Below are 22746 nucleotides of genomic sequence, written 5' to 3' on the forward strand. Positions count from 1 at the left end.
TAATGTTATATGCACACAGTTTTGAGTACACAATTAGATACATAAAAAAAAATTATCATGTTATTAAATATTATTTTATCTTTAATATAAGTTAGTCAATTACATGATGACACATCATATGTACACCCAATTATGTACTAAAAAAATTTGTGTACATAATTCTATTCAACGAGAACACAATAAAACTACGTATACACATTTTTTAGTACACAATTAGGTATGTTGATAATGTATCATCATGTAATTGAATGATTTTAAATTAAAGATAAAGTAACATTCAATCACATGATAAAGTGATAACATCATCTATATGCCGAATTATGTACTCAAAAGTGTTTACATATAACATTGCTAATGAGAAAAACCCAACAAAATTGGGTTTTTTGCATAACCTGTATTTTTTACAGTAGAATCATCCAGTATCAATTACAGTGACTGACTGACTGGTTCAAATGTTCTTTGTACTAATCTCTGTCTGTTCTAATAATCTTGTCACCGGCTTCGATCATTTTCAAGCATTGTCGTATCTCAATATGCCGTCAAGGTCTAAACTAATAGTATAGTATTTATTGGTATATTGCACACCTGTGTATTGGCCTATTATTGAAATGGGAGTAGTTGTGAAAACAAAGTTTTGGCCTATTTAAGATGATTTCCGAGTGATATGGGTCATCTGCCATCTCTATAAAAGCAAAATTCCCCCTCTAAGCCTCTCACTTGAGTAGATACCAATTCATTTGTTCCGGGTTTAAATTTCACCCATCAAAGGCAAAATCAAATTCGCAATGGGAGAACCTGCATTAAAAAATAAGCAGGAAAGGACAAGGGCAAGGAAGGCATGTTTTGTCACTGACCCCAGATAGTACAAAAAGAAAAGATCTATTTGAATAGTGCTTAACAATTTGCAACTGTGGAAAAAAACTGACCCCATCTAGCACATGATTTTATTGAAACTAAGAGGTTGAGGAGGGGTCATGGGTCTAGTGCGGGTCCATTTGCACTTTCATACCTTAAATGGCATGACTGGATCCCGGAATGTCATATTCAATGGACTCATTATTGGATCCAATGGACTAAGATCACTTGATACAGTAACTCCTATGAAGAACAAAGAGTAAAAACACAAAAACATAATAATAATAAAGAACAGCATTCATATGAGTAGCCAATAGACATTCACATTCAGAACAACTTCTTAATCAGACTTAGAATTGTATATAATAATTGATTTGATATATAATTATCACATTTGATCAAACTTTTTATAACAAAGATGACAATATTTTACAACAGAAAAATTGAAGTTCGAAGCAAATCTATTTTGTCGTTAAAACCAGTCAAGATTTACTTACCAAAATAAACAATACCATTAAGAGCATTTGGTACCAATGAAATCTGGGTAGAAAAATCTGTGCTGAGTAATTCATTAATGAAAACTTTTGGACTTCACCAAACAATCCTCCTGTTCTCTGGCTCTGTCTGCCTTACCTACAACCGCAGCAAATGGCATGACACATTTTGTATGATTGCAAAAATCAAATGTGTTAAATGACAGTTTCTGTTAAATGACAAAGAAAGTAAGATTACATGGACAATCTCAAAGGAAGAAGGGGTTTTAGTGATCTGACATCTTAATTTAACTTTTGTTTAATTTAGTTTTGTGAATGATGACCATCACAGACAGCCAGCTTTCACACCCCTTGAAATTTTCGCCATGGCCAAAAAATGATTGAATAATCAATAATTCATTGAACTATACAAAATTTTCGTAAGATCAGCAAATATTGATAACCTTGATATACCCACTTTTCATTACAATTATTTACCATAAGGGAACACTTGAAAATAATGCTCATTACATACAAATTCAAAGCTTGTATTAATAATGTTTATTTTTTTCCTTTTACAGAAAAATCAAATATGAAATTACCCTCAATGGGTACAGCACGTTCATAATAAATTTGCACGTTTGAAAAAATTAATGCCTTCTCCAGCTATAAATAAATGTCAAATGTGATTATAGCTACATCTATGCTATAGTACAATATGTTTGAAAAAATTAATGCCTTCTCCAGCTATAAATAAATGTCAAATGTGATTATAGCTACATCTATGCTGTAGTACAATATAAAACCAGTTAATTTGATAATCAGAAAATAGCATAGGGATTAAGTAAAGTTATAGTGTACCTAGACATTTTGGCAATTGGACGATTATAAGTTCTTCATGATGTCTTCAATTTTTTGAGCAGCATCATACATATTCTTCAGCTTGACTTCATCCAATAACAAACGGCATTTTTGTTATTTAGGTGTTATCTCTTCAGCAATCATCTCCTGAAACAGGAGGTAAGCCCATTCACATTTGTTGGCTCTAGAAAGTCCATGAATTAAAAGTGTATAAGTCGAGACATCAATACTGAGATGATGCTTATTAACCATGTCATCCCATAACTGGCTCAAGAAACTATCTGTTTTCCCAGTTTTAAAGCATAATTTGAGCAATGGGTAAAATGTTAAGTGTCAGGCTTACAATGTTCTACATTCTCGGTCTCATGGAGAAGACAAGAGACATTCTTTACCTGAGCATGATGACATAGCATAGCAATCATAGTATTACAGGTAGAGGTATTAGGGGTAGCACCATTCTTTGGCATCTCAGCTTGGAAAACATGCAAAGCATATTTGACTCTCCCAGCTCATCCCAGAGTATGGATCAAGCAATTGTAAATAAGTGTATCAGGTTTACAACCAACCATTTCATTCTATCAGCAATTTGTATAGCTTCTTCGTATTCCCCTGACTTTCCCAGTGAACACATGATAGTGGTGTAAGTTACAACATTTGGAGGACAGCCTTGAGCCAGCATTTCATCAAGCAGTTCATGGAACTTGTTGACATTGTATTGGCAACAATAAGACTGAATGATGGTTGAGTAGCTAATGACACATGGGCGACAACCATGTCCCTTCATTTCTTGAATAGTCCAATGAGCCTCTTCAACACAATTGACTTTGCACCAAACATTGATGAAAATATTGAATGTATGAACATCTGGTGAAATGTGTGATTTGAGCTCCAAGAAAATTGCACGGGCCTGCTCAACTTGCACTCTTTACAAAGGGTGCCAAGAAACAAGTTCTTGGTTTCTGTGTCCTTCTACAAGCCAAAAGTTCCTAACTGATCAAATGTCTTCACAGCATTCTCCCATTGCCCTGCACCGACGAACCTACTCATAACTTTGGCAATTGTATTATTTGTGATATAATGACCCTCATTCATTTCCAACAATAAAACTCTCGTCTGATCCATTCGTTTTGCTGTCCCCAATATGTCTACCATCATATCATAAACCTCTCGTGTATGTTCATATCCCAGGAAAGACTCCGCCCATCTAAAAACACCTAATGCATATTTCCAATCATGCTTGAACCGTTGAAGCAACTTATCAACAACATGATGAGAAAGCTGCATATTATTACATACATCATCTTGCTTGAGAGATTGAAAAACCTCATCTTCAGTGCTTCCCACATGAATTTTAGAAATGATAACATCAAGGTCAGTCTTGTAGAGTCTACACATTGATCTTGTTGATGATCTGATCCAGCTCTAAACAACTGCAATTGAAGAGAAGAAGAAGAAACTGCATGAAAGCAATTCCTGAGGGAAGCATGGCAAAAGGTATAAGATATCGATAATTTTTGGGTGAACATAGTGCTTTTAGGGAATTTCTGGAGATGGAAGATCATGAATATGTTGCAATGTAAGAAATTAGAGAATCCAACCACTCCTGCAGTGCCAATAGAAACATCATTTACCCAAAATTAACAAAAGCATTTACATATTAAAAGCATCAGTTTATTCACTTCTCTTTCCAATATCAAATAAATTATCATAAAAGGAAAAATAACAAGTATGTTCACAAACCTTGTCCTATACCACACTAACTATTTCAGTTAGAAAAAATCAGTTCAAATAAAAAGGTTTGTCTGCAATAACTTAACAGAAATTGCAATTACAGCCAATCAAAATGTCAAATGTGATTATAGCTACATCTATGTTGTAGTCTAATATAAAACTAAGTAATTTGATAATTAGGAAATGGCATGGGAATTTAAGCACAGTTATAGCGAACCTAGACATTCTGACAATTGGGAGACTATAAGTTCTCCATGACGTCTTCAATTTTTTGAGCAGCATCATACATATTCTTCAGCTTGACTTCATCCAATAACAAACGGCATGTTTGGTATTTAGGTGTTATCTCTTCAGCAATCATCTCCTGAAACAGGCGGTAAGCCCATTCACATTTGTTGGCTCTAGAAAGTCCATGAATTAAAAGTGTATAGGTTGAGACATCAATACTGAGATGATGCTTATTAACCATGCCATCCACTAATTGGCTCAAGAAACTATCTGTTTTCCCAGTTTTAAAGCATAATTTGATCAATGGGTAAAACGTCTGAGTGTCAAGCTTACAATGTTCTACATTCTCCATCTCCTGGAGAAGACGAAAGGCATTCTTTACCTGAGCATGATGACATAGCATAGCAATCACAGTATTATAGGTAGAGGTATTAGGGGTAGCACCATTCTTTGGCATCTCGGCTTGGAAAACATGCAAAGCATCTTTGACTCGACCAGCTCGCCCTAGAGTGTGGATCAAGCAATTGTAAAAAAGTGTATCAGGTTTACAACCAACCATTTTCATTCTATCAGCTATTTGTATAGCTTTTTCATATTCCCCCGACTTTGTTAGTGAACACATGATAGTGGTGTAAGTTACAACATTTGGAGGACAGCCTTGAGCCTGCATTTCATCAAGCAGTTCATGGACCTTGTTGAAATTGTATTGGTGACAATAAGACTGAATGATAGTTGAGTAGCTAATGACACATGGGTGACAACCATGTCCCTTCATTTCTTGAATAGTCCAATGAGCCTCTTCAACACGATTGACTTTGCACCAACCATTAATGAAAATGTTGAATGTATGAGCATCTGGTGAAATGTGTGATTTGAGCTCCAAGAAAATTGCACGGGCCTGTTCAACCTTGTACTCTTTACAAAGGGTGTCGAGCAACAAGTTCATGGTTTTTGTGTTCTTCTCCAATCCAAAAGATCCTAATTGATCGAATGTCTTCACAGCATCCTCCCATTGCCCTGCACCGGCAAACCTTCTCATAACTTTGGCAATTGTATTATTTGTGATATAATGATCCTCATTCATTTCCAACAATAAAGCTCTCATCTGATCCATTTGTTTTGCTTTCCCCAATATGTCTACCATCATATCATAAACCTCTTGTGTATGCTCATATCCTGGGAAAGACTTTGCCCATCTAAAAACACCTAATGCAGATTTCCAATCATCTGTGAACCGTCGAAGCAACTTATCAACAACATGATGAGAAAGCTGCATATTATTACATACATTATCTTGCTTGAGAGATTGAAAAACCTCATCTTCAGTGCTTCCCACATGAATTTTAGAAATGATAACATCAAGGTCAGATTGTCTTGTAGAGTCTGCATTTTGGTCTTGTTTATGATCTAATCCAGCTCTAAACAACTGCGATTGAAGAGAAGAAGAAGAAGAAGAAACTGTATGAAAGCAATTCCTGAGGGAAGCATGGGAAAAACCAAGCAACATGTCAAGCATATGCAATACAAATACATTCATTAATTGAAAAAATCGATGAAAGTGAAGATTCACATTACCTATGTCCCCATTCCTTGCCAAACCAAGACACAAGTTTCACGAAGTTCTTGTTCAAAGCAATGCCACCCTTGACATCAAATATGCTAGATCTGGATTGGCACAGGCAAGCCACACAGATCTTTAGCTATGAAATTTTAGCAAGCAACGAACTTTAAAAGTAGAAAATGAAAATCTTCATTACCTGCTGTCACCCACGAAATTTGAGGAAACAACATCTTCATCAGTGTATCCTGAAATGCCCTTGAGGTTGCCCTCAGATTCCTCCCTGTGTGTCAAATAACAAGTGAAAAACAAAATTAGAAGGGCAATAAAAGATCATACAACAGAAAGAAAACATCTATCCTCGTCCTCATACTTGATGGCTGCTTTGATTTCATCATAGGTTGCCTCCTTGTCAAGTCTGACAGTGAGGTCTACGACTGAAACATCAACGGTAGGTACACAGAAAGACATGCCAGTCAATTTGTCGTTGAGAGCAGGCAGAACCTTTCGGACGGCCTAGATGGATCACAGTGAAAAAGTCGATATGGAACAAGTTTGGAAACAGGTATACTCTAAACAAAACAAATGAATCGAAAAACCAATTGAGCATACCTTGGCAGCTCCAGCGCTGCTGGGGATAATGTTGAAGGAGGCGGCTCTACCACCCCTCCAGTACTTCATTGAAAACCTAACACATTTTTTTCATAATCAAATCACAATTAATTCAAACTACATTAAAATACTCAAAACTCTTCGATTCAAACAGAAAAAGAAAAGAAACTAACCGTTGATTCCGATCGTAATCTTCTTGTCTGCGGTAGAACAAATCGAATAAACAAACATAAGAACGTCAAGAGAAAGTTCAAATAAAATTAGCCGTTGATAATATCGAAGAAGTTAGCGAAGCTTAATGCTGAGACTTGGTTTGGTTGGACACAGGGAGCGAGCAGCTTAAAAAGGGTAGAGACCGTGAGAGGTCACGTGACTTTTTTTTTTTGCCTTGGATAGAACGAAGGAAACCAAACAAATTTTTAGGTGAAGTAGATAAATAAAAATTTCACTTTTTGAAATTCAAATATAAAATTTTGTCTTTTCGTCAGACCACAGTTGGGAAATTGTCTTTGGCCCTTAAAAAAATTGTTTGTACATGGCACTATGACACAACCCAGAGAAATAGTAGAGCTGACGTGCTGAATTTCATTCTAGTTTCCTCCTGTCGACTTTTCATTAAGTACCAAAATCAACCTCTCGTAGGTTATAAACTGTGAAGAATTATAAAATTTATAAAGAAGATTTATTTTTTATTATTTATGTTATTTTATTTGATATATAAATAATAAAATATTATAATAATTTATTATTATTAATAATAATATAATAAGTAATATAAGAGATAATCTAATTATCATCTTTATCTTAAAAATTAAGAGAAAATCAAAATAATATTAATTTTATTATAATTATATTCTTATTTATTAATTTTTGGAAAATTATTAAAAATAGGCAAAATTAAAGGGGTCTAAGTGAAATTGCCCAAAAAATTCAGGTTTAAGCAAAAATGCCCAGGTTTTGTGAAATGACGAAACTGCCCCCATATATAAACACAGCAAATTTTCACTGTGCAATTCAAAGAGCTTCCCACCTCCCACGGCAATCCCACGGCGAACGTCATTTTGACTGATTTTCTTGCTTTCCGGCAACCGAAAATGGCAAAGAAGGTTAGTATATCTCTCGTAATCTTGTTTGAATCAAGTTATTGCTCATATTATTGAGATTTGATTGAGATTTTTGGGTTTGAAATTTTAGGGTTTACGGTTTGAATAATGCTTAAAATGTTTTGATTCTTGATTGTTTTCGTTGAATTGATTGAGGGGTTTTATGTTATACAACGTGTAGATTTGATTTTCGTGAAAATCGGAGGCCGAAACGACCAAAATTTGGCCGAATATGGCTGCCGAAAGGATCGGCAGTCTTACCGTGGGAACAACGTTTCCCACGGCAAGACTATTTATCCCACGGCAGCTGCATTGACCATGAGTTGGGGGGGGGGGTAAAGTGGCTTTTTTAAAATATTGGGGTGTCGGGGAAATCATTAGCCCACGTTGGGTTTTTATGAAATTTCCCACGTGGTCGTGGGAAAGGCAAAATGATGAAATTGCCCCTCTTTATAAGCACAGCAAAAAATTCATTTCTTCCCACAGCAACTTTCGTTTTCACTGTGCATTTCTACTGAAAATTCCAAAGCTTTCCACCTCCCACATCAATCCCACGGCGAACGTCATTTCCGCCGATTTTCTTGCTTTCCGGCAACCGCAAATGGCAAAGAAGGTTAATATATCTTTCGTAATCTTGTTTGGATCAAGTTATTGCTCATATTATTGAGATTTGGTTGAGATTTTTGGGTTTGAAATTTTAGGGTTTACGGTTTGAACAATGCTTAAAATGTTTCGATTTTTGGTTGTTTTCGTTGAATTGATTGAGGGGTTTTGTGTTATACAACGTGTAGGTTTGATTTATGTGAAAATCGGAGGTCGAAACGACCAAAATTTGGCCGAAAATGGCTGTCGAACGGATCGGCAGTCTTGCCGTGGGAACAGCGTTTCCCACGGCAAACGATATATCTCACGGCAGCGTATTGAGCATGGGTTAGTGGGGGGGTACAGTGGCTTTTTTAAAATGTTGGGGAGCCGGATGAGATTCATTAGAACACAACAGTTTTTTTGGAAATTTGTCATATAACAGTGGACCTTTTCGATTAAGGAATATTCATGAGGGGGTAAATTGAAAATTTTCTTATCTAGGGTTTCTGATCGTGTAGTTTTCGAATTTTATATCCGTTTTTTCTGTTTTAGGGTTTTTCCATATGTATTTTTCAAATTTGAAATTCGAGTTTTCGAATTTTGGTGCTTCTTGACACAATTTACGATGTAATGACGTAATTTCAACTTAATATTTCGATTTTTTCGTTTATAGTATATCTTGATTCGTGTTTTTGAATTTTAGTTGCGTTTTTTTCATATTTTGTCTTTTGATGATATATCGATTCGTTTTTTTCAAATTTTCAAATGATTTTTCGGTTAGCGATATTCATAGGTATTTCAACTGATAGAGTTCGAATTTCACTATTTTAGGATATATCAATTCGTATTTTCAAGATTTTCGAATGATTTTTCGATTATCGTGACTTTAAGGTATTTCAACGTATAGAATTCGAATTTCAATTTCGTTTTTCTGAATTTCACCATTTCAGGATATATCGATTCGTATTTTCCAGATTTTCGAATGATTTTTTGATTATCGTGACTTTAAGGTATTTCAACATATAGAATTCGAATTTCAATTCTGTTTTTTCGAATTTCATCATTTTAGGATATATCATTCGTATTTTCAAGATTTCCATTCGATTTTTCAATTATCGTCACTTTAAGGTATTTCAACGTATAAATTTTGAATTTCAGTTTCGTTTTTTCTATTTTTCGTCATTTCATGATAACTTGATTTATATTTTGTCATTTTCGATCAATTTTTTGATTGTTATTTGTTAAGTTTTGTCATTCTAGGGTATTTGAACGTATAGAACTCGAATTTCAGTTCTTATTTGTTAAGTTTTATCATTTCCTTTTTGATTATTTGGTATTTCTCATATTTTTATGTTTTTTCCACTAATACATTTGTTTACATATTTATTTTTATGAATGTCTAACAAATTTTTAAAATTGTTACAGGATATTTCTCGCAAAAAAAGACGGGTTGACAGCGAGCTGTGCATTCCTGACGAGTCCAGACACTTCCGGATAGATGCGATATCTCGTGCACAGCGTACCACATTATCTCGGATTTCTTCTACATTGACCCCAGGTCAGCTGCGCCTATTTGAGAGGACATGTTTCGGGTCTCTCCTTTGTTTACCCGAAACCAAATTCGTCGGGATATTGGTTCATGCATTCCTACTACGACAGCTACATCCACCCTTTGCCAGAGACAAGTTTTGGTTTAGGGTTAGCGGGGTTGATGTGAGATTTAGCGCGTTTGAGTTTGCGTTGGTGACAGGGCTTTCGTTTAGCCGACGGACTGATGTTTCTTCATATATTCCTCACTCCTCCGGACATAGGATCAGGGATACGTACTTTCACGGGTGTTCGAAGGTGCAGTATCACGACATTGAGCGTGTCTTCTTGTCGAGGCCATGAGGGGATAACGATATTGACGTTGTCAAGATGGCCTTGTTGTATATTCTTCATATGGTTTTGTTGGGGAATGATCGACGAAAGAAGATGTCCACGGATTACTTACAGTTAGTTGATCATTTGGACGGGTTTAATGTCCACAATTATTTCTTTAGGCCGTTAAATTTGATCAATCATCACAAACTTTGATTTCATTAATTGACCTAAAGCTCGGGCCCCAGCTTGTCTGTGATGTGGCATGATTTGATCAACTAAACATGTGTGGGTAGGATTCATAGAGTTGATCCCCCACACATCACCGACAGTGGACTTGGTTGCATGTATATACCACTTACAATTTTCAGTCTTGCACTTAATTTCCCACCGTTTCTTGTCAGACTTTTTGACACCAAATTGAAATCCTTTAAGTAAGGCGAATTGCGTCACGGTGTCTTTCAATTGGACTTTATTATGAAAAATATCACCAATCTTGACACCATTCTCCTCTCGGATCGATCTGGAACTACTTGATGATGCTGATGACTGTGGAGGAAAATCAAGAAGCCACCTAAATGGATCAGTGGGGACATTGTCAAAAAATGGCCCAGAATAATTTCCACCACCTGAAGTAGGATCTTCAAGCTGTAAACTATCCATACCCTCAGTAACTGATGTCATATACTCAGGCTCTACATCTTCTGAAGGAATGTCGGACATATCATTTCTATCAAAGTCACCCCAATAGGGAACTATATCTTTTTCTCTATGAGCCCATGAGTTTGCAATATACAACGGGTCATTACTAAAATCAATCAACTTTTCCAAATCGTATTCTTTTTTGACCCAACTACTTTCTTTTTCATCTTCATCTTCATCTTCTTCCTTCTGCCCTTCAATTGGGGTACATGTAACAAAAACAGGAATACATTCTTGAAAGTACTGGGACATATCAAGAAGACCCTGGACATCTTCATCATTTTGGATCTGGATGGGGCAGTCGAGCTCAATTTTTCTTGGCTTCATTGATACTTGAATGTAGTTTTTCATTGGATCAATACTGCAAGACTCCATCAAAAGCTCAATAAATCCCTCGAATGTTGTTCCATAAGGGATTTTAATCAATTGTTTGGCTCCTCCAACATATTTCATTGTGTTGTTGCGACCTTGAATCCATTCTCCCTGGTAACGAACCGATGCATAACCATCCATTTTAATTATCAATCCTGCAATGACAAGGTTTTGAAGATAATTATTCATTTATAATAAAAAAATCAATAATAACTATGTAAAACAGTCGTACAATTATTAATAATTAAAAAAAACTCCTCATATTTTTCTAATATTTTATTTATCCCCCTATAATTATTTAACAATTTATATAACACTTTCGTATGTTATCTTATATCAAAATGCATCTATCTATTTGTAACGTTCCATTTAAAACGTTTTTATAATATCTATACTTTGAAATAGATATTCAAATTCTATCATTGAAATACTTTAAAATGTCAATAATAAAAAATTTCTTCAGAAATCTGGAAAATACTAGTGGATATATCATAAAACGATAAAATTCAAAAAAACTGAGTTGAAATTCGAATTCTAAAAGTTAAAATACCCTAGAATGGTAATAATCGAACAATTCTACGAAAATCTGAAAAATACGAGTTGATATATCCTAAAACGGTGAAATTCAAAAAAACAGAACTAAAATTTGAATCCTAAAAGTTGAAATACCATAGAATGACAACAATCGAAAAATTCTTTAGAAATCTGAAAAATACGAATCGATATATCCTAAAGCGATAAAATTCGAAATAACGAAACTGAAATTCAGAATCTAAAAGTTGAAATACCCTAGTATGGCAACAATCGAAAAATTCTTCAGAAATCTGGAAAACATTGCATTTAACCCCCATACTTGTCAAACATTGCATTTAACCCCATATTATGACATAAAAATTGGACTTAACAAATAAAATTAAGTTTTAGGCTAAGATTGACATAAATACCTTTTTTTGATTAATAGTATTTTTTCGAGTCGAATTTAGAAATACGAACTTCTTTCGTCCGAACGAATCCCTACTAATTGATGTTGAAAAAAAATGAAAGTGAGAGTGGGTGTTTGAGTAATATGAGAAGTATGTGTAAATAAAATGAGTGAGGAGGGTTTATATAGATGAGAGGAAGGGTAATTTTGACATTTTAGAAAAAGTAATGAAATAAATAAATAAATATCAAAATGCCTTTACAATGTAAAATATCCAAAAACCCTCCATATTTACCCTAAATTACTTTAACCCCCATACTTGTCAAACATTGCATTTAACCCCCATATTATGACATAAAAACTAGACTTAACAAATAAAATTAAGTTTTAGGCTAAGATTGACATAAATACCTTTTTTTGATGAATAGTATTTTTTGAGTCGAATTCAGAAATACGAACTTCTTTCGTCCGAACGAATCCCTACTAATTGATGTTGAAAAAAAATGAGAGTGAGAGTGAGTGTTTGAGTGATATGAGAAGTGTGTGTAAATAAAATGAGTGAGAAGGGTTTATATAGATGAGAGGAAGGGTAATTTTAACATTTTAGAAAAAGTAATGAAATAAATAAATAAATATCAAAATGCCTTTACAATGTAAAATATCCAAAAACCCCCTATATTTATCTAAAATTACATTTAACCCTATAGTGAGTGAGGAGAGTTATATAAATGAGGAGAAGGGTAATTTTGATATTTTAGAAAAAGTTTGAAATAAATAAATAAATATCAAAATGACTTTACAATGTAAAATATCCAAAAACCCTTCATATTTATCTAAAATTACATTTAACCCCCATAGTGAGTGAGGAGAGTTATATAAATATGAGGGGAAGGGTAATTTTGATATTCTAAAAAAAGTCATAGGCATTTTTGCTTAGGAATAGTGATTTTGGGCATTTTGGCTTGGAAATAGTGATTTTGGGCATTTTTGCTTAATAGGAGGGCATTTTGGCCATTTTTTAAAATTTCCCTTAATTTTTTAAGCGTAAAAATAATCTTATTTTCAATTAATATAATAAATAACATAAAAATATTTTAAAATAATTAAACTTAAGAGTATTTAAGTAAAATAATATACTAAAATTTTTTTATTACATCTAACTAAATACAATAATTATTTAATTTACACATTTTTATCAAATATAGTAATAATTTATATATAATAATATTTAAAATAATATATTTTTAAGGTAATTTTTTTTTTTTTGTAATAAAACATTTCTTAAACCAAATGCTCTTTGAAAGATTTATTAGGATTCTACAATTCTAAGAGAAGAGGGTGAAATTTTTTAGAGTTTGATAAAATTTTTAAAAATTATTATTATTATTTAATAATGTTAAATAATAAATATGTAACATCTCTATTAAGAAGCATACTCCTAATGGTAATTACTCTAAAATGATTTGTCCCATGTGAATATTTAAATAAATTTTTAAATAAAATAAATAAAAGAAAAAACACCAATTTAATGTGCACGAAGAATAAACACCATATATTTTGATAATAAATAATCGTGTCAAAAGGTGTCTCAAAAATAAACTTAGTAATTACAAATAATATTATTAATCCCCACATTCATAAATCTCATAAAATATTACTTAAGACAATAAAACAATTGTAGCCAAATACGCAACTTAGCGTCTTGATCCACTTATCTTTTTGTCTATTTGGTTATCTCCTCTATCTGCAAGTACAAAACGAAGAACATTATGAGTATAAATACTCAATAGAAATTCATTATTTTAATAATATTCTTTATCAACCTCCCCCAACAGAGTCTCATTATCAAACACGTCCTTGACACATTAAATTGGACACTCATCTCGAGGGCCTTTTACACCTCTATATTGGATAACACATCTATTTCAGATATTCCCTTGTTCTCATACTTATCGAATCGGACACTCAACTCAGGTGTCACTTACCTCTCTCATGGAAACAGTCTAGAAGGATGCTCGTTTCAAACATCGCTTACATCGTCATTTGTCAGTTGAATTAATTCCACTTTTTTATTAAAAACTGAGACATCTTATCAATAAGTTTACGCATTCTCAAGATTATGATGTCTCATCAATCGACCTATAACAAGATTTGTGACCACAAGAGATTTGCACCTAATAAAGAGGAACACAACCTACATACGGTGTTGCCGCTAGATTAATTATTATTATAAAATATGTCTTTTTTTTAGAGCAACAAGTAGGGCTGGACTCGAGCCGAGCCAGTTCGAGCTCAAGCTCGACTCAGCTCGGTTCGAGCTCGAAACGAGTCGGGCTCTGCTCGGCTCGATTGAGCTCGAGCTGGCTTGGTAGAATTTTTTTTAAAATTTTTTATACAAAACGACGTCGTTTTGATCCATATATATACAAAACGATGTCGTTTTGATATGAAAAACGAGCCGAACCGAGTAGAAAATGAGCCGAGCCGAAAATGAGCTGAACTAGAGCCGTCATAAATAAACCGAGTTGAGCCTGAGCTGGCTGCGAGGCGAGCTCAGCTTGGCTCGAATCCAGCCCTAGCAACAAGTCAAGTTTTTTGTGAAATAAATAGATTAAAAAAAGATAATGACATGAGTTTATATGGTTAAGAACCAACCACGTCAAATTCATTCATACAAGTACAATCTATATATAGCCATCTTACAGCTACAAACCACAAGCTAATATCATATTACCTCACCATTATTATGTTATTCTCCTCAATTATCATTGTTCTAGAATTTCACCCAGTAATGAAGCTATAGAGAAGAAAAGGAGAGGTAAATATGGACACATGGGTATGGGTTAAAGAAACTAAATTTGTTTCTAAGACAATAGCTGAGTGTATGTTCGGCGTGCATGTGACACATCCAACAACTATACATGTCTAGCATGAGCATTGCACGCCTAGCTCGTTACAGTGTCGGGGATAACCCAACCAAGGCACTACCACACATCATCCAAATTTCTAGATATTAGAATTGTAGACCATCACCACCATGCTACCATCACACGTGCGCACACACACACACACATATAAAAATACCACAACAAATATAATCTTCTTACCATATATTAGGATTATAACCATACAAAACCATCATATACAAGATCATCAAGCATAGGAAATATACATACATAACATGTAAGGTTTTTAATCAAAAAAATCTAAGTGAAAAAGATAAAAAATGATGACCTATATCTTCTTTGGTGACTACGATGGTTTTCGCATGACAAAGTTTTCCTCGACAATTTCCTTCCCCAGGTGACATACGTAAAACTTTGCCTTTTCCCTCACTTTGTGAATGGATGTTAGGCAAATCAAAGAAATCCCTAGTGTATACATGCATACACATATACATTGAAGATACATTCTTTATATGACAACTCTCCCACTCATGGTTATTTGGTGCAAGTTTTGGAAGTCATGACCATCTCATGCAAGGTTAGTATCGGATAATATGGAAATGACCAGAATTCCCTTTGCACTCACCTAGGATGTTACATTTCTCCTTCCTTAAAAGAATTTCAGCCTTGAAATTTACTAGAACAATTGGGGAAATCTCTGCCTAATATCCTCCTCTATCTTCTAAGTAGTCTCCTCAAATAAATAATTTTGCCATTGAATCTTGAACAAAAGAATTCATTGACGTCAAAGTATCTTAATCTATTGTGCTAGACGCTTCTTATAAACCATATTGTCCTATAGTTGTACATCTTCAAATTAACTACTTAAGATGGATCGTTAAGACACTTGCATAACAGTGACACATGGAATATATCATGAATACATCTCATGTTTGTTAGCAACGCAAGTCGATATGTTACCTTACCAATCCTTTCAATGATTTTGTAGTGCTGACTTCCTCTTCCTACCAAATCTTATCACATGTCGATAAGAAGCAATCTTGACAAACACATAGTCCCTAAACTTAAACTCTAAGTCATGTCTCCTCTAATTGACGTAGCTTTTTTGTCAATCATAGGCCTGTTTCATCCTTTCCTAAATCAAACTCACCTGATCAATCATTTGCTAGGTCACCTTAAGCCCTAAAGCCTTGACCAACTAAATAATTGTCTGATAATTATTGTTGTCCCAATGTAATGGTGATCGACACTTCCTCCTATAGAGTGCCTTGTACAAAGCCATCTAAATAATTATCTGATAAAAACTATTGTAGGCGAACTCCATTAGAAGTAAAACGCCAATCCAACTTATGCAATTCCTATTAGAAAGTTGGATTGGGGGTAGTAAGTTACATTGAAAGAAAATCGGATGTCTAATGCCTTCTTCATTTCCTATTAGAAAGTTGAAACAAGTCATGTGTCTCTGTCTGACACAATCCTTTTTGATATCCCATAGAGTCTGACTATCTCTCATATAGATTTGTCCCAACTAATCTATGTCTATACTATCTTTGATTGGAATAAAGTGTACCAATTTGGTCAATTAGTCTATGAGGACCTATAAGACATTAAATCTCCTTCTGACCCTTGGTAACCCAACCATAAATTCCATTGATATATCTTCCCATTTCCACTTGGGAATGGTTAAAGGTTATAATAACCCTAATGGCTGCTAATGCTCAGTATTGACCTATTAACAAATCATGCACATTGACAAAAAATCTATCACTACTTGTTTCAGTCCAGACCACTAATAAGTTCTCTTCAAATCTTGATACATCTTCACACTCTCAGGGTAAGGTGGTGTAAAGTGTATTCTACGTCTCTGTCAAAATCTAAGTTCTCAAGTCATTATTCTAAGGAACACATACTCGATCCCTGAACTTCAAGACCTTATTAATCAATGAAAATCAACTTCAAGTCCATCAGTAACTCTTTGTACCATCTGTACATACTATTCATTGGCAACTTGCCTAACTTTGATCTTATCCAACAAGATTGATCTAATTTCTAATCCGACCAACAACCTAGTGACCATCTCAGTTTGCTCATAAAAGATATCTCACTGTAACTCAGGAAATGTACTCATCTGAGATAACATTATCTTCCTACTTAAAGTATTAACCACTATATTAGCCTTGTCTGAATGATATTTGATGTCCACATCATAATTTTGGATCAAATTTAACCATCTATGTTGTCACATATTCAATTCCCTCTAAGTGAAGAAGTATTTCAAACTTTTGTGATCAATGTATACATTTGTCTTTGCCCCATATAAATAATAACCCCAGATCTTAAGAGCAAATACCATACAACCAACTTTAAATTATAGGTTGGATACCTATTCTCATAATCCTTTAGCGAGCAAAAGGTATATGCAATCACCTTGCCTCTTTCTATCAAGACAACCTCAAGTCCTTAATGTGATGCATCTGTATATAGATCATATTCCTCACCATCAATCAGTAGAGTCAAAATTAAAGTCATAACCAATCTCTATTTCAAGGCCTGGAAGCGATCCTTACAATCTTAAAACCATTGAAAAGGAAGATCTTTACGAGTAAACTCAATCAATAGTTAAGCCAATTTGAAAAAACCCTGAACAAAATATCAATAATAATTGACCAATCCTTAACTTTGAAACTCTTTAGTTGATTTCAGCCTTTACCATTCTATCACAACCTTAACTTTACTTGAGTTTATGAAAATCCCATCAGTTGAAACTACATACCCTAGAAACGTTACACGATCTAACCAGAACTCATATTTAGAAAATTTGACGTACAATTGTCAATCCCTCAATCTTTGCAATACCAATCTCAAATAGTGTTCATACTCCTCCTAAATTCTAGAATATATCAAAATATCATCGTGAAGAATACAATGAAATTATCCAACAAATCCTAGAATACCTTATTCATAAGATCCATGAAAACTGTTGGAGCATTGGTCAACCCGAATAGTATCACTATACATTCATAATGCTTGTATTTGGTCTTAAATGTAGTTTTTAGGGTATCTTTCTTGGCAGTCTGAACTTGATGATATCGAGACCTTAAGTCTACCTTTGAAAACATTATAGTTCCTCTTAATTGATCAAACAAATCATCGATTCTTAGTAATGGATATTTATTTTAAATTGTCATCCAATTGAGTTCTTTGTAATCAATACGCATATGCATCTATCATTTTTTCTTTTTGACAAAGAGGATCAATTCACCCCAAGACAAATGGCTCAACCGAATAAACACACTTTTAAGTAGTTTTTACAACTACTTCTTTAAGTCATGGAGTTCTATTGAGGCCATATGGTAAAGTGCCTTTGATATTGGTGTTGTCGTTGAAGCTAACTCAATGTTGAACTCTACTTCTCTCTCAGGTGTTATCCTTGACAAGTTATCCAAAAACATATTTGAAAACTCACAAACTATCAAAGTGCCTTCCATGTCTCAAAATCATATTTGTTTATCACTTGTGCCATATCCAATACATCATTTATTCAACATTTTGTAAGCTTTGACACTTCTAATCATCAAGTTAAGTAATAGACCACTAAAGGAGAAATTGTCACCATTATCAAAGATGAACTTAACCTTCTTTTTTATACAATCGATCTTGGCCCTATACTTACTAAGGAAGTCCATATCCAAGATCTTGTCAAAATTGAGCATCTCAAACATGATCAAGTCAATTGTCAATTCTTGATTGTTCAACTCTACAATTTGACTTAATAACACGTTGTCACCCAATATCTTGTCACTATCAAATATCTTGATACTGATGTGGTTCACTACTATGGCCTTTAGCCCAAGTCTATGCACTAATACTCGAGCTACAAAACTATATGTTACACCGAGTCAATCAAAGTATATAAAGGAATAGTATAGAAAAGTAACTGACCCATCATGATAAATAGGTTGGCCTCAGTCAATGTTAGAGCAATTGTTTACACCTTAGCTTGACCCTCTCTTACTGGTTGCTCTAATCCACAAGAGTCATACCAACCCTCATTTGACACTTCTTAGCAAAACGTCTCAATTGATTACATCTGAAACAAACCCTTTGATTGGGTCTATACTCACTCGGATGCTTGTGACCACACCTCGGTATATAAGAGGTTCCTTCTAATAGGACCTCTTAACTTTGTTGCCTCTCTTGGATCCTTTTAGCTCACAAGCCATTTTTCCTCTTATGTCCTTGTCCTTGCTAGTCCCCCGACTAATAACGTCTATATGACCTAAACCTTGGTTAGCTCTTCAGAATGTTATCTATGAATCCCTTTCTCTATCCATATGGTCCAACATAATTTCTACCCTTATGGCCTTGTTTAAGGCTCCAAAATAGGTAGTTAGGGCATGATCCCCTTTCATCACCTACTTAGCGAGGTCAACTCAGAGTCTTTAAACAAAAATCTTCATCATGTCTTGAATTGTGTTGATTACTCTTAAGGCATACACAATAAGAACATTGAATTGGGTAAAATGTTCTTGGATGGTCATACTTCCCTATTTTAGGTTGAAGAACTTTTAGGTCTAGGATCTTATAGCATCTGTTGACCTGTATCCTTGTCGAATATCCACCTCAACTAGACTCATGATATACCCTTCATAGGACGAGTAGTACATATAAGTCTTTACTAAGTCTTGGCATCCCCTTTTAGTAAGTAACATACTTCACTTTTTCTTGGTCGGTCATAGTAAACATGGTCATGGCTTCCTACACAATCTCCAACCACTCAAGAGCCACAATTAGATCCGTGCTACCTTTAAACTCTGGTAGTTGATGTCTATCTACTAATCTATATATCAGGTGCATTTGACCCCTTATGTCAATTATTGGTTGGATTAGGGCTAAGTAGATTATTAAATAGGTAACAACTGAATCGAACTTATGGGTGTCTTAACTAAATGCCTTACATTGGCAAATAGCTCATAATGTTCTATCAACATCTTTTGAATAATATTCCTAATTTTAGTCACCTCAACCATCCTCAATGTTGGGATCAATATTAATACTAGTATTGATACTAGTGTCAACGTCAGTGTTGGTGTCGATGTCAGTATTGGTGTTGGTGTCAATGTCTTAGAATGGCTTTCCTCTGGGATGGGAGCATTCAATTGGCTAGACTTTCTCATACTACAAAACCACACAAAACTTAGAATGAAATATACTAATAATCATAGTAGGTAACTTAATTATAGTGGTCAGGGTGCAGGAGCTATCAACACTGCTTCAATTACTAATTTATGCACATTTTATAAAAACTATTTTCAACACCTTTTGGGGTTCCCAAAATCATGCTCTAATACCAAAAGTGTAACACTTATCTTTAAAATGCTCATAGTGATAATTATTCCAAAGTGACGTGTCATATGTCAAGTGTAACACCCTTCTGATACCAAAAATTTAAATAATTTTTTAGATAAAATAAATAAAGAAAAGGCACCAATTTAATATGCGTGAAGCATAAACACCATGTATTTTTTATAATAAATAAGTGTGTCAAAAGGTGTCCAAAAAATAAACTCACTAATTACAAACAATATTATTAATCCCAATGTTTGTAAATCTCATAAAATATTACTTAAGACAATAAAACAACTATAGTCGAGTAAGCATCATAGAGTGTCGATCCATTCACTTCTTTGTCTGTCTTATCATTTCTCCTACCTACAAATACAAAACAAAAAATACAGTGAGTATAAATACTTAGTTGGAATTTATGATTTTAATAGTGTCCTTATCAACCTCTCCCAATAAAGTCTTATTGTCAGACGTGTTTTCAACGTATTTGACTGAACACCCATCTTAGATGCCTCCTACAACCTCGTATTGGATAGGGCATCCATTTTAGATATTCCCTTATACCCATACTCATTGAATTGGATACCTATCTTAAGTGCCACTTACCTTCATTGTGGAAATGGTCCAAAAAGACATCCGTCTCAAATGTTGCTTATCTTTTCATTTGTCAAATGAATTTATTCTACTTTCCTATTAGAAGCTGAGACATCTCATCAATCAACCCATGTATTCTCAAGATTAGGACGTTACATCAATTGGCTTGTAACAAAACTCGTGACCACAAGAGATTTACACCCAATAGGGAAGAACATAGCTTGTATATGGTGTTTCCACCCATATTTATTATTATTATAAGAAGATATATCTTTTTCTCAAAGCAACAAGTCAAGTTTTCTATGAAATAAATAAATTAAAAAAATAATAACATGAATTTATATTGTTAAGAACTGGCCAGTCAAACTCATTCATGCAAGTTCAATTTATATATGGTCATATTACAACTACAAACATAAGTTAATGTCAGATTACCTCATGATTATTCTGTTATTCTCCTTAATTATTATTATTTTGGAATTTCACCTGATAATGAAGTTAGAAAGAAGAGTAGGAGAACTAAATATGGATGCATGGGTATGGGTTTCAAAGAAATTAAATTTGTTTCCAAGACAACTACTGAGCACATGGTTGATGTGCATATGACACGTCCAACAACTATATATATGCCTAGTGTGTGTGTTACAAGTCTGGCTTGTCACAATGCCGATGGTAAGCTAGCTAAGGCATTGCCACACATCATTCGAATTCCTAGATATCAGAATCCTAGTTAGTAAATATGTGTATTATTCATGTTCCTATATTATTCACATATTAAATACATTCAAAAGAATTTTTAAACTAAAAACGTATTATACACGTATTTTATGTACTTCCTATATTAAACACAAATTATTTGGTCGTATTTTACGTTTACCGTATTTTTGAATTTTTTGCTAAGGTTAGAGTATAGAATTGTCTCTTTCATTTTCAATTATTTACGATAATGCTATTTAAAAAAAAAAAACCAATATATTTCTTTCTCAATCCCTAATTGTGCATTTTCCTTTCCCATTCATGTTCTATGAAACACAAAAGAAATGGTTGCTTTACATCAATATTCATTAAATCTCTTCCTTTCTTACTTTTTTCATTTATTAAAAGATTCTCTCTAAATGGGCTTACACCAATATTCACAGGCATGTTTATCTTTGCTTATTTTAAATGGGTTTGATTCAATTTTTAACTTTTGTTTTTGATTTATTTGTAAGATGGGGCTTTAGAAGTTTGTTTCAATTGTTTGTGAATCTTGTTGTTTTAACTTTTATGTTTATTTTTCATTTACAACAACTATCTTCTAGGCTTCAAATTTTGATGTAACTTTACCTCACTCAACCAAATTTTTTTTCATTTCAAGTGGGGTTTTTCCTTTTACTTCTCTAACTATAGAAAGCAATAGAATTTGGTTTTATGGTTTTTCCTATGAGATTCATTACTTGTTTTTATGGCTTTAATTTGCTAATGAAACCATATTATTATTTGTTTGCTTTCTATGCATTATGAAATATTAAAGATTTTGGAAATTATTTTAATGATTCTGGCTCTTTGGCTTATTATCAAACACCATTTAGTAGTGTGATTAAAGTGCTACATATGGGTTTTGAGTAATATAACTTTTAAGTCTATCCTATTACAAATTTCTAATGTAACCTTTTGCAAGTTGGACAACAATTTTAATGTCTATGGTTCTTATAGAAACCCAGTAACACATGATTGTAAATTCACTATTATGTCCTTTTATACCACTAATGATTTAAATACATGTATACTTGTGTCCTCAACCTTAAATTTTGAGAGTTTCCTTATTTATCGTTGTCTTGAAACTTGATTGTTATTCATTGTCAAACTAATTTCACCATTTGGTTATGCAATTGATTGATTAGAATTATGAATGGATGTTTCAAAAAGTTATTTTGAATCTTTATTTCACGTGAAAGTTAGCTTAAGAGATAATTTTTGTTTGTTTTGTGACTTTAGTCTTGCCTAATTCAATTTTTCTACATGTAGATTTTAACCAATATGGTGTAAACAAAGATAG

The 22746-nt window shown here is 33.7% G+C and overlaps 2 protein-coding genes across 6 annotated transcripts; both read right to left on the reverse strand.

The window, feature by feature from the left end:
- Positions 1–774: 774 nt before the first annotated feature.
- On the reverse strand, positions 775–3584 carry LOC123195658 (pentatricopeptide repeat-containing protein At3g04130, mitochondrial-like). The gene is made up of 5 exons (XM_044609476.1): positions 3163–3584; positions 2756–3112; positions 1353–1414; positions 1010–1098; positions 775–795 (listed from the first exon to the last, which is right to left on the reverse strand). The coding sequence occupies exons 1-5, from the start codon at positions 3582–3584 to the stop codon at positions 775–777; spliced, it is 951 nt and encodes a 316-aa protein (XP_044465411.1).
- LOC123196748 (pentatricopeptide repeat-containing protein At3g04130, mitochondrial-like) lies at positions 1196–6699 on the reverse strand. 5 transcript variants are annotated; one of them, XM_044610855.1, is made up of 9 exons: positions 6492–6699; positions 6319–6394; positions 6080–6222; positions 5906–5989; positions 5724–5813; positions 4531–5623; positions 4138–4284; positions 2190–3792; positions 1196–1488 (listed from the first exon to the last, which is right to left on the reverse strand). In XM_044610855.1, the coding sequence occupies exons 2-7, from the start codon at positions 6385–6387 to the stop codon at positions 4162–4164; spliced, it is 1602 nt and encodes a 533-aa protein (XP_044466790.1). In that variant the 5' UTR covers positions 6388–6394; positions 6492–6699; the 3' UTR covers positions 1196–1488; positions 2190–3792; positions 4138–4161. The 5 variants fall into 5 exon arrangements, with proteins under 5 accessions (XP_044466790.1, XP_044466789.1, XP_044466787.1 ...); XM_044610854.1 differs by having other exon boundaries at positions 2190–2336; positions 2756–3792; positions 4138–5623; positions 6492–6697; XM_044610852.1 differs by having other exon boundaries at positions 2190–2336; positions 2582–3792; positions 4138–5623; positions 6492–6697.
- Between the last annotated feature and the right edge of the window lie 16047 nt (positions 6700–22746).

The sequence above is a fragment of the Mangifera indica genome, chromosome 14 (assembly GCF_011075055.1).
Source record: "Mangifera indica cultivar Alphonso chromosome 14, CATAS_Mindica_2.1, whole genome shotgun sequence".
Lineage (NCBI taxonomy): Eukaryota > Viridiplantae > Streptophyta > Magnoliopsida > Sapindales > Anacardiaceae > Mangifera > Mangifera indica.

Bases quoted from the DNA above. Each gene is read 5' to 3' on its own strand.
- LOC123195658 (XM_044609476.1), bottom strand. From the start codon at position 3,584: ATGTGTAGACTCTACAAGACTGACCTTGATGTTATCATTTCTAAAATT. The intron at 1,415-2,755 runs GTTGGTTGTAAA...TGAATTACTCAG, and splicing joins ATTGCTGATAGAATGAAATG to CACAGATTTTTCTACCCAGA. The intron at 1,099-1,352 runs GTAAGTAAATCT...TGTTCTTCATAG, and splicing joins TAATGGTATTGTTTATTTTG to GAGTTACTGTATCAAGTGAT.
- LOC123196748 (XM_044610853.1), bottom strand. From the start codon at position 6,387: ATGAAGTACTGGAGGGGTGGTAGAGCCGCCTCCTTCAACATTATCCCC. The intron at 6,223-6,318 runs GTATGCTCAATT...TGATCCATCTAG, and splicing joins GCAGCGCTGGAGCTGCCAAG to GCCGTCCGAAAGGTTCTGCC. The intron at 5,990-6,079 runs GTATGAGGACGA...TTTGACACACAG, and splicing joins GAAATCAAAGCAGCCATCAA to GGAGGAATCTGAGGGCAACC.